A 13,798-nucleotide genomic window follows, 5' to 3' on the forward strand; every position below is an offset into this window, starting at 1 on the left:
GATTAGATAAAGATATATATCCGACCCTGAATATGTATTTAAAGGATTTTTTAAGTTGATATTTTTAAATGTTGTTTTTTCTTTAATGGAAATATTAATTTAAACATTAGAGTTTTAAATATGATAATCTGTATGATAATTCGTATCTATTTTATATTAAAAAATTAATGTTTTAGTCCCATTAAAAAGAATGATTTAGCAGGATTTTTATTATTTTCAACCATCCGAACTTTAAGATCGTTGACTTTGACATCAGCTAAATAATTGGGAAACACAAAAAAAGCCAAAACTTGGGTGTCCATGGCTAATGTTTGTGTTTTTTAGAGCAAATTTCAATTTGTTGATCCACTCAAACTACCATTTTATACCCCTTTTTTTTATGCATCTGAAATACCCAGACTTTGTTCTCTTTTGTTCATAACTAGTAACAGCAAACAGAACAGGTTAATGTCATGTCAAATGTGTTTTGTTGTTTGATGCTAAATTAGAAAGAAAATCCAAATATTTTTAAGTTCTTCAACTCTCAACTATGGAATCCTTTTGGTTAATCTCACAAATGGGTTCAACCATTTGGGTGCTTTTGCTAGCTTTTTCAGTTCAAATCTATATCACAACAGCTACTACTGATGGCAGGGATTGTAAGTTCTGTTGTTCTTTGATCATGTATATATGTATATGCATGCTAATTTACTGCAAAAATGACATGAACTTGAAGATTGCACTGTCTGTCATATAGAATTTAGCATTGGTGTCTGAATAAGGGAACCTGTTTTGTCCAATTCTTACAGATGCTGCTCTAAGATCTCTCACGGATGAGTGGCAAAATTTACCTCCTACTTGGACAGAAGCAGACCCTTGTGGTGATAGTTGGGTTGGAATCGAATGTACTGGTTCTCGTGTGACCTCGATGTAAGTCGTTGTTTCGTTCATGTTGTTTTGAGTTCGGGATTTTATCTAATGTTGTTTTGTTTCTGTTTCAGAACATTACCTAACATGAACTTGGTTGGAGAGTTATCGGGAGACATCGCGATGTTATCCGAATTGCAGCAATTGTAAGTCCTTTTTTTGCATGTGCAACTTGTTTCCAGGGCTTAATACAAACATCTTTGATATTAGCTTCATTTTTTGTCTTTCAGGGATTTATCTTTTAACCGCGAACTCACCGGACCTCTTCCGGGATCGATAGGAAATTTAAAGAAGCTAAAAAACTTGTAAGAAGTTCTATTTTGTAACCAAAGCATCACCTAACATAAATGAGTAAATGACCCCTTTTTTCTTTATGTTTGGCAGAATCTTGGTTGGTTGTGGTTTCATTGGTCAAATTCCCTACACAATAGGATCACTGCCACAGTTGAGATTCTTGTAAGAATTTGTCCTTATTACCTCTTTTGGCCAATACAATCATAGATAGTTTCATGTTGGCTTATATTGTCTGCAGATCACTAAATACTAATGGCTTCACCGGACATATTCCACCGACCATCGGTAATTTATCGAATCTTTATTGGTTAGACATGGCTGACAACCAACTTGAAGGACCAATTCCAGTTTCGAATGGATCAACACCAGGGCTTGACTTGTTGATTCATACCAAACACTTGTATGCCAAATTTCCGTGTAGTTTTATGTACTTTTTCTTGCCATGGTTGTTCTATTTTCCGTATCCTAACGATGTTGTTCTTTGTAATCTACAGCCATTTCGGGAAGAATAAACTCTCTGGGACTATCCCATCTAAACTTTTCAGTTCAGATATGGAACTGATACATGTGTAAGTTGCATTCGGTTTTTCGTGTGATGAAAAGTTCAAGACATAACAGCATGAAACTTGTGTTCTAACATTTCGTTTTCGTCTTACAGGCTATTCGAAAGCAACAAACTCTCCGGACCTCTTCCTTCGACCCTTGGACTTGTGCAAACTCTGGAAGTAGTGTGAGTATCTTGAAAGTACTGGAGTGAATTTGTGTTCATATTTTCGGTCTAATGTATTATGATGGCAACAGACGCTTTGATAACAATTCACTAAGCGGGAGTCTTCCATTGAATCTCAACAACCTTACAAATGTTCATGAGCTGTAAGCTATACGACGTATGCACTTGTTTATCTACGACGAAAACAGAACTATTATCATCTTTTAGTTAAGCGCATTTGGTGTTGATTTTCAGGTTTTTGTCCAATAATAAGCTGTCTGGTCCTTTGCCTAACCTTACAGGCATGACCAGTTTAAGCACCTTGTAAGTAACTAACTCAAAATATATACTGTCATTTGCCTACTCACCGTCATCATCTTTCTGTTTACATGATTGTGCAGACATTTGAGCAATAATACTTTCATTCCATCGGATTTTCCTTCGTGGCTCGAGTCCTTGACATCGCTAACAATAATGTATTTCCCTCTTTACCATCAGATTTTTCGAGCATTTGATTTAGTTCAGGACCATGCACCATGATGGCAGCTTATATAGCCTCGTTGATACGATATGAACTGAAAAACAGTCTCGTTTACCGTTTATATAAGCAATTCTTGACATGGACATCTCGGGATAAGTACCGTCTAATGATCTATTCGTTTCTATGGCAGAATGATGGGAAGTATTAAACTTCAAGGTCAAGTTCCGACCACGTTCTTTGGGCTTCCACATTTGCAGGCTGTGTGAGTATGGCTTGACCTTTATATAAATGTGTTACATGGTTGGTCTTTTGTTCACCTTATTGCTGTTATATTTGTTGACAGGGAACTAGAAAGAAACCAAATTAATGGTACATTGGTAATCGGCACGAGTTTTACCAACCAACTACAACTCGTAGATTTGCGGAACAATAAGATTTCGGAATTCAATGATGCCGGATACAATTTTGAAATAGTGTAAGCTAAGCCAGACTTGGTGTTTAAAATCATTAATGCTTGTTAAAGTTACTAAGTTTCGTTCCTACTGGTTTTTGCAGACTTGTAGATAACCCGGTATGTATGGAGACTGGAAAAACCGACAAGTATTGCCAACTACCTTCACGAAAGTCCTTGTATTCAACACCTCAAAAGAACTGTGTATCGGGTTCGTGTCGTTCGAGTCAAATCACGAGCCCAACATGTACATGTGCATATCCATATACCGGAACACTACTGTTTAGAGGCTATACCTTCGCGGAGATAGGCAACACAGCTCCGTATCTTTCTCTTGAGCAAGCTTTGATGAAGTTCTTCCAGACACATCAACTTCCAGTGGAAACCGTTTCGTTAAGTGATCCGAGGAAGGATCAGTTTCAATATCTGCTTTTGGACCTTAGTGTGTTTCCATATGGAGCAGATAGTTTCAATAGAAGTGGAATTTCAATGCTTGCATTTGCATTTAGCAACCAAACTTTCAAGCCTCCGAAAGAGTTCTTTGGACCTTATGTCTTTAGTGGTGACAAATACGAACACTTTCTCGATGATACTCGAAAATCGAAGAATTCAAGCACTGCTATCAAAATCGGAGCGGGAGTTGGTGCTTTGGTGTTTTTCCTACTGTTAATGCTCGCTGGGATTTACGCTTATCGTCAAAAGATGAGAGCCGAAAGAGCAAACAAAAACAGTAATCCGTTCGGTACGATAAATATTTCGTTTACTTAGCTCTTTTTTCAGTCAGCTATCTCGGCTTTATGACTGATTCTCTTCTGTAAAATAACACAGCAAGCTGGGATTCTAAGAAGAGCTTTGGTGATAGTCCTCAGTTGAAAGGAGCAAGATGTTTCCCTTTCGATGAACTTAAGAAATACACGAATAATTTTTCCGATGCCTGCGATATCGGATCAGGCGGTTACGGAAAGGTTAAGTTTGGCTCTCATTCTCTTTTGATGGTCTAATGCTCCATGTATTCATGTTGGTTTTATGTTTATGAACTTACAGGTTTATAGAGGAACTTTACCGACCGGGGAACTCGTTGCCATCAAACGAGCTCAACAAGGTTCTATGCAAGGTGGGCTCGAATTCAAAACAGAGATCGAGCTTCTATCGAGAGTTCATCATAAAAACGTCGTCAGCCTACTCGGATTTTGCTTCGAACGAGGTGAACAAATACTAGTATATGAGTATGTTGCCAATGGTTCTCTTGGTGATAGTCTATCAGGTACCACCCTTCATCTAGTAATGACCATATGTTACTAAGAAATGAATTAATACTAATAATGCTTATTCGGAACAGGGAAGTCGGGAATCCGACTGGATTGGGCCCGGCGACTAAAAGTAGCACTCGGTGCAGCTCGAGGTCTTGCATATCTTCACGAGCTCGCGAACCCTCCGGTTATTCATAGAGATGTCAAGTCCACGAACATCTTATTAGACGAACGCTTAAATGCTAAAGTTGCTGATTTCGGGCTCTCGAAACCAATGGGTGATAGCGAAAAAGGTCATGTTACGACTCAAGTGAAGGGTACAATGGTGAGTCTGTTTAGATTTTGTTTTAATGACCGGTTTTACATAATGCTAATGGTATTTACTGTTGTAGGGTTATCTGGATCCTGAATATTATATGACCCAACAATTGACCGAAAAAAGCGATGTTTATAGCTTTGGAGTAGTGATGTTAGAGATAGTAACGGCTAGAAAACCGATAGAGCACGGGAAATATATCGTAAGAGAAGTGGCGACATCGATGGATAAATCGAGAAGTTTATATAATCTCCAAGAGATTCTTGATCCAACCATTGGTTTAGATACAGATACAATACCCCATGGGTTGGAAAACTTTGTAGATTTAGCAATGAGATGTGTTGAAGATGCAAGAACTGATAGGCCTACAATGGGTGAAGTAGTGAAAGAGATTGAAAACATTATGCAGGTAGCCGGTTTGAATCCGAATGCGGAATCAGCTTCGAGTTCGGCTACCTATGAAGATGCAAATAAGGGAACTCCTCATCATCCGTACGGTAGTAAAATTTGAACCCAATTTAATTTGGGTTGAACCGGTTGAGTGTCATTTCTATTACTAGTTTGATTTGCTTTCTAGGAGCAATGAGAGGTGCTTGAGTTGGTTGTGGGATCTTTTATATTTATTTTGTTGCATACTATATGATAAAATTGTAATATAAAATTTGATTACAATTTGCTTCTTTCATTATTTAGAATACAGTTTATATTCTCGGATTGTTTTAAGGCTAAATGCTTGAGCTTGATAATTCTCACATTGAAGCTTAAACTTTTTTTTATCCAAATTAGGTTCTGAACTTGACAACTGTTCCTACATTGAGACTTGAAATTTCTTTTATCCAAGTTAGTCCCTAATATTTTCCTTCTCAACCCCAATGTAGGAACAATTGCCAAATTCAAGTCTTAATATAGGAACAATTGCAAGTTCAAGGACTAACTTGAACAAAAAGAATTCAAACCTCAATGTGGGAACAATTATCTAGTTCAAACCCTAATATAAAAAGGAATGATCACGTTTAAAGCCTAATTTGGACAAAAAAAATTTCAAAGAACATTTGCCTAGCTCAAACCCTAACTTGAACAAAAATATATATTAAACTCCAATGTAAGGAGAATCATAAACTCAAAAGATACGATTTATCTATCCTTCGTATGTATTCAATCCAAAAGTTGGAGGCCTGATTCGAAGGGTTTAAGGTGAATTTTGTGCAAATTAGAAAATATTTAACTATTTATTTAATATAAATTACTTTCTAACCATTAAATATATTAAAAATTATAATATTTCGGTTCATACGATAAAGATATTAAATTAATTTAAATTTAAAATTTTACATACATAATGAATACAAATATATCACTAAATCCAATGGTTAAAATATTAAATCCAAAAGAATATAAAATTAAAATATTTTCCACTAGTGTAACTGAATTTCTCCTCGTATAAGGTGTATATATATATATATTTATATAAAATCCTAATATTTTCTCCCTTTTTTCCTACCAAAATCCTATGGCAGCAATGATGAATATTCATGTTTTGTCTTAAAGTGACAATTTCTACGACCTCTGGAAGTGATGAAGCACCCTGCCCCAGCAACGATTCATGTCTGCTCTGAAACTGGTTGGTCTGCACTGCAAGTTGCTTTGCTTTAAAAAAACATGGCTATCCAATGTCAGGGGTTAAAATCCTTCATGCATGGAATAGTAGCCTTAAAAACTATAAAAAAAAAAATACATAGAAGGTAGATTACATTTTACTCCTTTCACTCAAAAAATTAACAAATTAGTCCTTATACATTAAATCAAAAAGCAAATCGGGACCTTCTATTAAAAATTACATTCATTTCTACTGTTAAAAATTTATCATTGTATGTCAGAATGAGATACAACATGAATTTTGTACTTGAAAGGACCGATTTACTCTTTAATCTAACGTACATGGATTGATTTGTTATTTTTTGAGTAAAGAAGTAAAATGCAATCTGACTCCTAATAGGAAACAAAAATCACACTTTTATGCTAAACTATGAAAGCAACTGAAGAAAAAATAAGAACCATTCGATAATCAATCAAAACCCGAACCTCGAAACAATAGTAAAAATGAAGTTTTACGATGAATACGAATCATCGAACATGCAGGCATGGCAGAGATTCAAGTGCTAAAGAGCAGGCAATAAAGAATTCAAGTGATGAAGATGTAACTTACCGGCACGGTCTGACTTTATCTTCTAGCTTCCACCAAAATGAAATCCTAATGCTGCCATTGTAAACTGCTTTCTTTTCCCGACATGGATGCCATCAAAAGAGGAAGACGTCATAAAGGTTCCCCCACCCCCGATACTAAACCATAAAAGCTACTGAATTCTCGAAAATGTAACGAAAAATATGTTTGCAGGGAGAAAATATTTAGAAAAGCTATTTTGATATGGAAGTCCAAGTACTTCTTTATTTTTTTTTTTTTTTTTTTTTTGGGTAATAAAACAACTGTTATACAGAAAGAGGGAAAGCCCTCACTATTTTAAATCGACCCACTCGTTTGTTTTGAACTGGAAATGCTATCACTCAAATCCCGACCCATGGTCTCTACTGGGAACAGAAGTACACATATCCCTGCTACAAAAATTATAACCTCGAACAACATAATGGCGGCAGTTTGATGACATCCATGCACTAAACCTACCGCCACGAGCGGACATACCATCCCACCAATTCTTCCCATTGAGCTCGCAATTCCAACACCGGTTGATCTAACGGATGTTGGATATATCTACAATTTAAAAACAAAAAAATTGTTACTCCACACGTAAGTTAACTGGAATCAACAAGAAAGAACAGTAACATCAATATGCATTACCTCTGGCGCGTATATATACATAACCGTGAAGCTGGCAGTGATGCATATTCGAGCACCAAAGAGGAGGCCGGTTGTAAGACCCTGAGGCTGATGGACTACCAAAGGAAACAGGAAAATGCAACACAGGAAGAACATAGCTGACATTGAGAACTTACGACCAAATCGATCGACAGTGAAAGCAGATATCAGGAGGCCGGGGAACTCTAGAGGGAAACAAACCGAAGCTAGATGTTAGAAAGGTGCCTTCCATGAGCATCAGAAATAAACTATTATAAGTAGAATAAATAATTGCATACCAGCAAAAGTAGTAATGAAAACATCTTTGTAGCTAACGCCCTCGTATTTTACTGTTTGCAATTCTTCCGGACGGCATGTATTACGTCCATTGTGCAATTCCGTTGTGAGTAATACAAGGCCATAATACGAAAATGCATTTCCGAAGAATACCATCCATAAGAGTGTGGTCGACCGAACTAATTCTGGAGAAAGAAGTTGTAACAGCGTTGAGATGCCTCCGGCTTTAGGATTCATTTCCTTAGGAGCTTCGTATCCGTTATCTTCTGCTTGAAGCAACAGTGTATCTTCTGTTGGAGTACTTTTTCCAACTAACTCAATTTCATTCTCGGAAACAAGAACTCCAGTAGGCAATTTTGCTCCATTTATTCTAGCTATTTTCTCCAAAACAACAAGCGCTTCTTCTTTTCTACCTTCCAAGCATAGATATCGGGGTGATTCAGGTGCGAATACATAGAATAGAAGGAGAATCGATGAAGGGATAGAAGATAGAGCAAGTAGCCATCTCCATCCCAACCGTGGCATCACAAACTGAAAGAATGAAAAAATAATGTCGACAAGGGGGAAAAAATTAACATGATATTGGAATATGCATTTAGTTCTTTGATGTAATAATAACTGGTATAATCTAAGGGTGAGACAAACAATATTATATTCATACCCATGCAAGTGAGGCTTCAAAAATCGTCCCAAAAGTCCAGAATGCTTGGAAAACAACCATCCAAGTTCCTCGGCTTGGGGCAGGAATAAACTCTAGAAACCAGGAGCAAAGAACAGGGCCACCTCCCAAACCGAGACCAACCAAACAACGAAGAATAATCAATGAAATATAATTTGGAGACAAGGCACTCAAAAAGCCAGCTCCCGAAGTAACTATTGCAGTGATGAGGAACCCTTTCCTGAAAGAAATAAACAGATATTATAGGTCAGAAGAATAAGCAACACAGAGGACCATCAAAGTCACTTTTACTTCCATTAAAAAGGTTAAAAACAATCAGTTTTGCATAAAGAAAAAGGTACTAAAGTGCAAGAGCAAGGCCTCTTTCCATGAGTGGACGAGATATTTGTAGCTTAGTCTTGTTATCAAAGCACATCAAGTGAACTAACTCATCGACTTTTCTTTATGCATTATGTTGAGGGCGAGTATTTGCTTTGGTGTGTCTCACTCCCTTAACGGTGGAGTTATTGTTCCAGAGGTATCTATGCTCGATTTTAGCCTCGGGCTTTTGTCTCTCTACTCCTTGGAGAGAAGGGATTCACGAAGTTTCAGCAGGAGCATCAAGGTCCACCAAGGAAATGTTTGATCATTTTGGCCTTGGTGGGGTTCAAACCCTAGCCCAAGTGGTAGTGTTCTTACCCACTAAGACCCTTTAAGGGCTTGGGTTCTAACCCCACCAAGGCCAAAATGATAAAAATATTTTCTTGATGGACCTCGGCGCTCCCGCCAAAACTCCGTGAACCCCTTTGGGCTCTCCTCAAAATAGGGAGACAAAAACCCAGGACTGAAACCAAGCATAGATACCCCAAGAACAATACCTCCATCATTGAGGGAGTGAGACACTCCAAAGTGGATACTCACCCTCAACACATTATATGCCAAGCACCTATAATTGTGTTGCATTGGGGGTAAAGCGAGGTACCAATATTGAGGCATATTCATCTAAAGAAAACACAAATCATCAAAACAGGGATTGAAAAGAATAAAACTGTGAATTCGACAAAAATTTCTCACCTTCTTCCATATTTATCTGAGACTACACCCCAAGAATAGGCACCAACAAGCATTCCAACAAAAACCACACTGGTTATTAAGCTCTCTTGATGAGAAGTAAGACCCCATAAAGATTGAACTGCTGGTCCTATAAATGAGAGTAACATCATTTCCATAGCTTCCGAAACCCACCCCATTCCGGCATAAGCAAGCACGAGAATTTGGAACTTTCCAAACCCCATGTGCAAAAGGGCATCATCCACAGTAAAGGTGGGTGTTCCATCTTCTCCCATTAAACACTGATAAAAGCAAATAACATATGAAAGTAAGCTTGTTAAATAACATAACAAGCAAATTCAACAAATATTTTTCAGATCTATATCATGAAAATTATATCCATTAACAGATCTAAAACATAAAGATATATTCACAAACAGATCTATAACATGAAGTTATATACCACCGACACTCATACCCCATATCCATCTTGTATATAACCATATTAAATCACCTAAAATCTAGTTTCTTCGCCAAATTTTATCATTTTACACCAAAAAAACTATCCAGACCCTAAATCCCAAACATAGATGAACATTAATGTTCATCCATTAATGAAAACACAAATGTATGCATAACACACACCAAGTTACTAGGAATATAGATCTGAATCCCATCAGATTTTGAATCCCACACACAAGAATATACCAAAAAGGAATTATCTTTGAACAATAATCAATTAATTAATTACCAGAAAAACGACAATGCGATACGCAAATCGTCTGAAAAAAAAGTCTTGACTAGATTTCAGGGTCAATAACAAAATATAAACAAAAAAGAAATCACAAAAACAAGAAAAACCCAGAATTTGAAACACAAAAAAAGAAAAAGAAAAGGAACCTGATTGAAGCTTGACCAAAAAACAGAATGGGAATGTTCTTTTTCTTCTTCGTCTTCTCCGTCTTCGTATGAATGTTGAGATGAAACCGAAAAAAAAAATCTTCTTTTTGTGTAAAAAAAAAAATCAAATGAAGAATCGAAGAAACAAAAATAAAAGGGGTTGACTTTAAGCGAAATAAATTAAAGATGAAAAATAGGAAGAATGCATTTGTGCCAATGAAGATTTGGGTGTTCTTGGTTGGTCTTTTTTTTTCTTTATTTAATTTGAAAGGAGGGGTTTGACTTATTCAACAGCCACTCTAGAGTTAGGAAATTTCCCCCACCGCTAACCTTAGCCTCTGGTTCTTCTTCCTCCTCCTCCTCCCATCAAATTTGAAATCAAAAGAAATGGAAGGAACTTCTGGATTTGTTCTGTTGGACCCTTTTTTGTAGGAGCCTTGTTTACTTTGTTTGTACTTCTCCTTTAATATTTTGCCTTTTTTTAATTGAATGCCTTAGATTAGAAAATATCGTAATAGATGAAAATAAAGATGGATTTTTTTTCCCTTTTACCAAACAGATAGATTAAGGAATAAGTTTGCATAGATCTTAGATCTGTTTGACTTTGGGTATAATATGGTCTCTTTCTAGGTCATTTTCCTTGAACCAATTAAAAAAAGGTTTAATATTTATAAAGCACAATTAAGCCACGAATGATGCCGTAGGTTTAAAGCCCAGTCAAATGAAATCAAGATGTGATCCATCTTATTTCTCATTGTCTTACATGTGTATATATAATATATACCATATACCTTTGTATATTTTTTAGGTTTTTTTAGTGAGTTTAGTTCGGTTGGTATTGTATTAAGTTCTTAATATCTCTTAGTTTAAGAGTTTCGATAAAATTATATATGTTAAGTTGATAGTATTATGTGATTTAATTATACTATATATGAAGTGTTGGTGGTAGAGTTGAAGATGACTTCATTGTATGTGTGTTAGGGTGTGACAAGAGCAGTTTCTGAATAAATCTTGATGGGACTTTGCAATAGTCCACTTGACTTACGTCAAAAAGTGTTTCTTATTGGCGAGGCATCATCGGGCCTTTCCCTAATTTAGATAGTTGACTTGGCAAGGTGGTTACTGCACATTCCATAAAGCAATGTGTCATGTACAAAATATGTGAGGTTGGAAATAGAAAAAGATTCATGTGGTAAGCCAAGCAAGTATCTATGTATAGTTTGTATCTTAGAGTCTTTTTGGTGGTAGAGATGACTTATATAGACCATGAACTTAATATGGATCCCCTTGAAAAGATGTCTTACTATGTAAGGTCGGCGGTAGGATCGTGAAAAATCTTACTAGGGTGTAAGAAGATGTAGCTTTGACCATTCTATGGAGTATTGGTGGTAGGGTTACAGAGGATTTTACTACTCATATTCTAGGATGTAACAAGAGAATGTGGATACCGATATAATCTTAAACATATAATTTTTTTACTTTAATATTTTTCAGAAAATACGATCAAATATTATTAATATAATGATTAAACTAAAAAATAAAATTATTTTAGTAATAATATTAATTAAAACAACATACTAAAATGTAGTTTAGATATAATTCTACTAAAGAAAAATATTAAAATAAATTTTAAAAAAACTCTTAATGAGATAAAAAGTTTATTTTAAATAGATAAAAAACTATAAAACTTCTCAAATATTATTAAAAATAAAATTTAAATTAAGGTATTTTTATAAAAAAAAGTGCATAAAAATCAAAAAGAAGAAATTCAAAATAAGTGAAAAATTAGAAAAAGAAAAATTCAGTAAATTATTTAAAATTTTAGTCAAAGAAGATATAATATTTCAAATATATAAAAGAAATTAAAAAAAAGCCACACGATGGTTTAAATAAATTAATTTATATAATTATTTGGCTTAATATATCATTTAGTACCCGAGTTTAACATTTTTCTCTAATGTGGTACTTATGTTATTTTTGTCCAATCTTGTATCCGTATTTGATAAAATTATATGTTTTGACACCCAAAAGTAATGATGTTAATTTTATAGTGTTTACTTGGGTTTTAGAGTTGATTTAATGAAAATTAACTGCTAACATTATTAATTAATTATAAACATTCATCAAGTCAACTTAAAACACGAATTAAACACCAAAAGAAGTTAACATTGATACTTAAATGACTCTTTGTACCGTGTCTGCAATTAGTTGTTTTATTCATGGACCACAAGGTCAATCTTAATTTTCCTTTGAAATTTCAAAGATAAAATGCAATTAGTCTTTCTATTTATTCAACATTTAAGACTTATTCTCTCCTATGAAAAGTAAATGAAATTCACTAAATTTTATTATTACTTGGCATTCTAAATTCATGAATAGTAAAATTACCTTATTTTAATTTTTGGAAAAATATATAATTTTGAATTTTTTTCTCATTTGTTTTATAATTTTTTCAACATCTCTTTTTAGCTAATTTTTTAACAGGAAAAAAAAAGCTGGAGTAATAGATATACTGTTTGCAATTTTAGTACCAAATTGGATCGAAATTAAAGGTGATAGATTCCGAATTGATTTGCTTCGAATAAAGTGATTTATTTTCTGAAAAGTAGATGGCTTTTTCTTTGGAGAGTATGTATAGATCGATTATTGTAATTTATTACCCTGCCCGTCTATACTATATAAATTTTCATAATGTATTATATATAACTATTAAATGGTAAAAATGTTTTGTCTTGACTTGAATGGAGTGGTAATTAAAGCTTTTGCCAAGACGCTTGTTTGGCATGGATTTAAATTGTGTTACTCCCATCTTTTACTCCTAATATTGTAAACAAGTAGTGGGACAGAACATGTCAATTATATTGGCTAAATCAACAATTACTTTATTACTAAAAAGAAAAAAAAATTCTTAGAAAATATTAAACAATCCTAATTTCTTTTCATCTTCCTTTGTTGATTAAATTTTAAAGAATTAAAATGAAAAATACAGTAATGTGAAGTGTTGGCTAGCAAACATGTAAATCTTTCATGATCTATCCTTACATGCCATGTTTTTCAATGGTAGAATAAAGGAGAACAACTAAATGGCCCTACTCATTGCAATGCATACATCTCCTTAGCAAAACACATTGCATCTACTAATAACATCTTGCTAATACCATGAGGTGGTACATCAAAAACACAGAGACCTGATTCATTACTATTTGCACAATTCGTAACGTGGTACGTGATATTTGTTAGTAATGCAAAACTCTGACTGTTATGATATGATCGTTGGAAACTTATCATTGCAATATCACTATTGAATTTTTTGGATCACTTTGTTTCTTTGAGAATCCTATAAATAGGAGGTCATTTCTCCTCATTTTTTACAAGCAAAGCTTCTCCTATTCTTCTCAATTATCTCATCTTTCTTTTCTCTAAAACTTCGACATCTTACTAAAATTACATTAGAGGAAATTTTGTTTAGGAGATTAGATTTTAAACGAAACCGTTTGTGGCTCCTCCAACTTTTATTGAGAATCGAACCTAGTGCGATTTTTCTAGCCAAATTTTTCCAACCAGCTTTAAAGCTTTATTTTTATCTTATTTCCCTATTCCTCAGAGAAGAGTAATACCAATTGTGTTTCACCTTC

General features: G+C 34.7%; 2 protein-coding genes across 6 annotated transcripts; one reads left to right on the top strand and one right to left on the bottom strand.

Annotated features, from left to right (window-relative positions):
* Window positions 1–218: 218 nt before the first annotated feature.
* LOC105773556 (leucine-rich repeat receptor protein kinase HPCA1) lies at window positions 219–5,079 on the top strand. The gene is made up of 18 exons (XM_012595551.2): window positions 219–638; window positions 789–909; window positions 981–1,052; window positions 1,137–1,211; window positions 1,291–1,362; window positions 1,439–1,600; window positions 1,695–1,769; window positions 1,859–1,930; window positions 2,002–2,073; window positions 2,165–2,233; window positions 2,311–2,385; window positions 2,581–2,652; window positions 2,734–2,865; window positions 2,946–3,583; window positions 3,670–3,806; window positions 3,886–4,105; window positions 4,181–4,416; window positions 4,484–5,079. The coding sequence occupies exons 1-18, from the start codon at window positions 530–532 to the stop codon at window positions 4,916–4,918; spliced, it is 2,844 nt and encodes a 947-aa protein (XP_012451005.1). The 5' UTR covers window positions 219–529; the 3' UTR covers window positions 4,919–5,079.
* Window positions 5,080–5,698: 619 nt separating this feature from the next.
* LOC105773548 (organic cation/carnitine transporter 7) lies at window positions 5,699–10,690 on the bottom strand. 5 transcript variants are annotated; one of them, XM_052632606.1, is made up of 7 exons: window positions 10,164–10,690; window positions 9,288–9,565; window positions 8,217–8,454; window positions 7,558–8,086; window positions 7,262–7,464; window positions 6,614–7,174; window positions 5,699–6,034 (listed from the first exon to the last, which is right to left on the bottom strand). In XM_052632606.1, exons 2-6 carry the CDS (start codon window positions 9,557–9,559, stop codon window positions 6,926–6,928), a joined length of 1,491 nt encoding a protein of 496 aa, XP_052488566.1. In that variant the 5' UTR covers window positions 9,560–9,565; window positions 10,164–10,690; the 3' UTR covers window positions 5,699–6,034; window positions 6,614–6,925. The 5 variants fall into 5 exon arrangements, with proteins under 5 accessions (XP_052488566.1, XP_052488565.1, XP_052488567.1 ...); XM_052632605.1 differs by having other exon boundaries at window positions 5,699–6,039; XM_052632607.1 differs by having other exon boundaries at window positions 5,699–6,049.
* Between the last annotated feature and the right edge of the window lie 3,108 nt (window positions 10,691–13,798).

This window comes from Gossypium raimondii, chromosome 6 (genome assembly GCF_025698545.1).
Source record: "Gossypium raimondii isolate GPD5lz chromosome 6, ASM2569854v1, whole genome shotgun sequence".
Classification (NCBI taxonomy): Eukaryota; Viridiplantae; Streptophyta; class Magnoliopsida; order Malvales; family Malvaceae; genus Gossypium; species Gossypium raimondii.

What these genes read in the sequence shown, in the direction of transcription:
- LOC105773556 (XM_012595551.2), top strand. Translation starts at nt 530, where the DNA reads ATGGAATCCTTTTGGTTAATCTCACAAATGGGTTCAACCATTTGGGTG. An exon ending in CTGCCACAGTTGAGATTCTT is followed by an intron (nt 1,363 to 1,438) that starts GTAAGAATTTGT and finishes TATTGTCTGCAG; the next exon opens with ATCACTAAATACTAATGGCT. An exon ending in GTGCAAACTCTGGAAGTAGT is followed by an intron (nt 1,931 to 2,001) that starts GTGAGTATCTTG and finishes TGATGGCAACAG; the next exon opens with ACGCTTTGATAACAATTCAC.
- LOC105773548 (XM_052632606.1), bottom strand. Translation starts at nt 9,559, where the DNA reads ATGGGAGAAGATGGAACACCCACCTTTACTGTGGATGATGCCCTTTTG. An exon ending in TTTCATTACTACTTTTGCTG is followed by an intron (nt 7,465 to 7,557) that starts GTATGCAATTAT and finishes GTTTCCCTCTAG; the next exon opens with AGTTCCCCGGCCTCCTGATA. An exon ending in TGTATATATACGCGCCAGAG is followed by an intron (nt 7,175 to 7,261) that starts GTAATGCATATT and finishes TTTAAATTGTAG; the next exon opens with ATATATCCAACATCCGTTAG.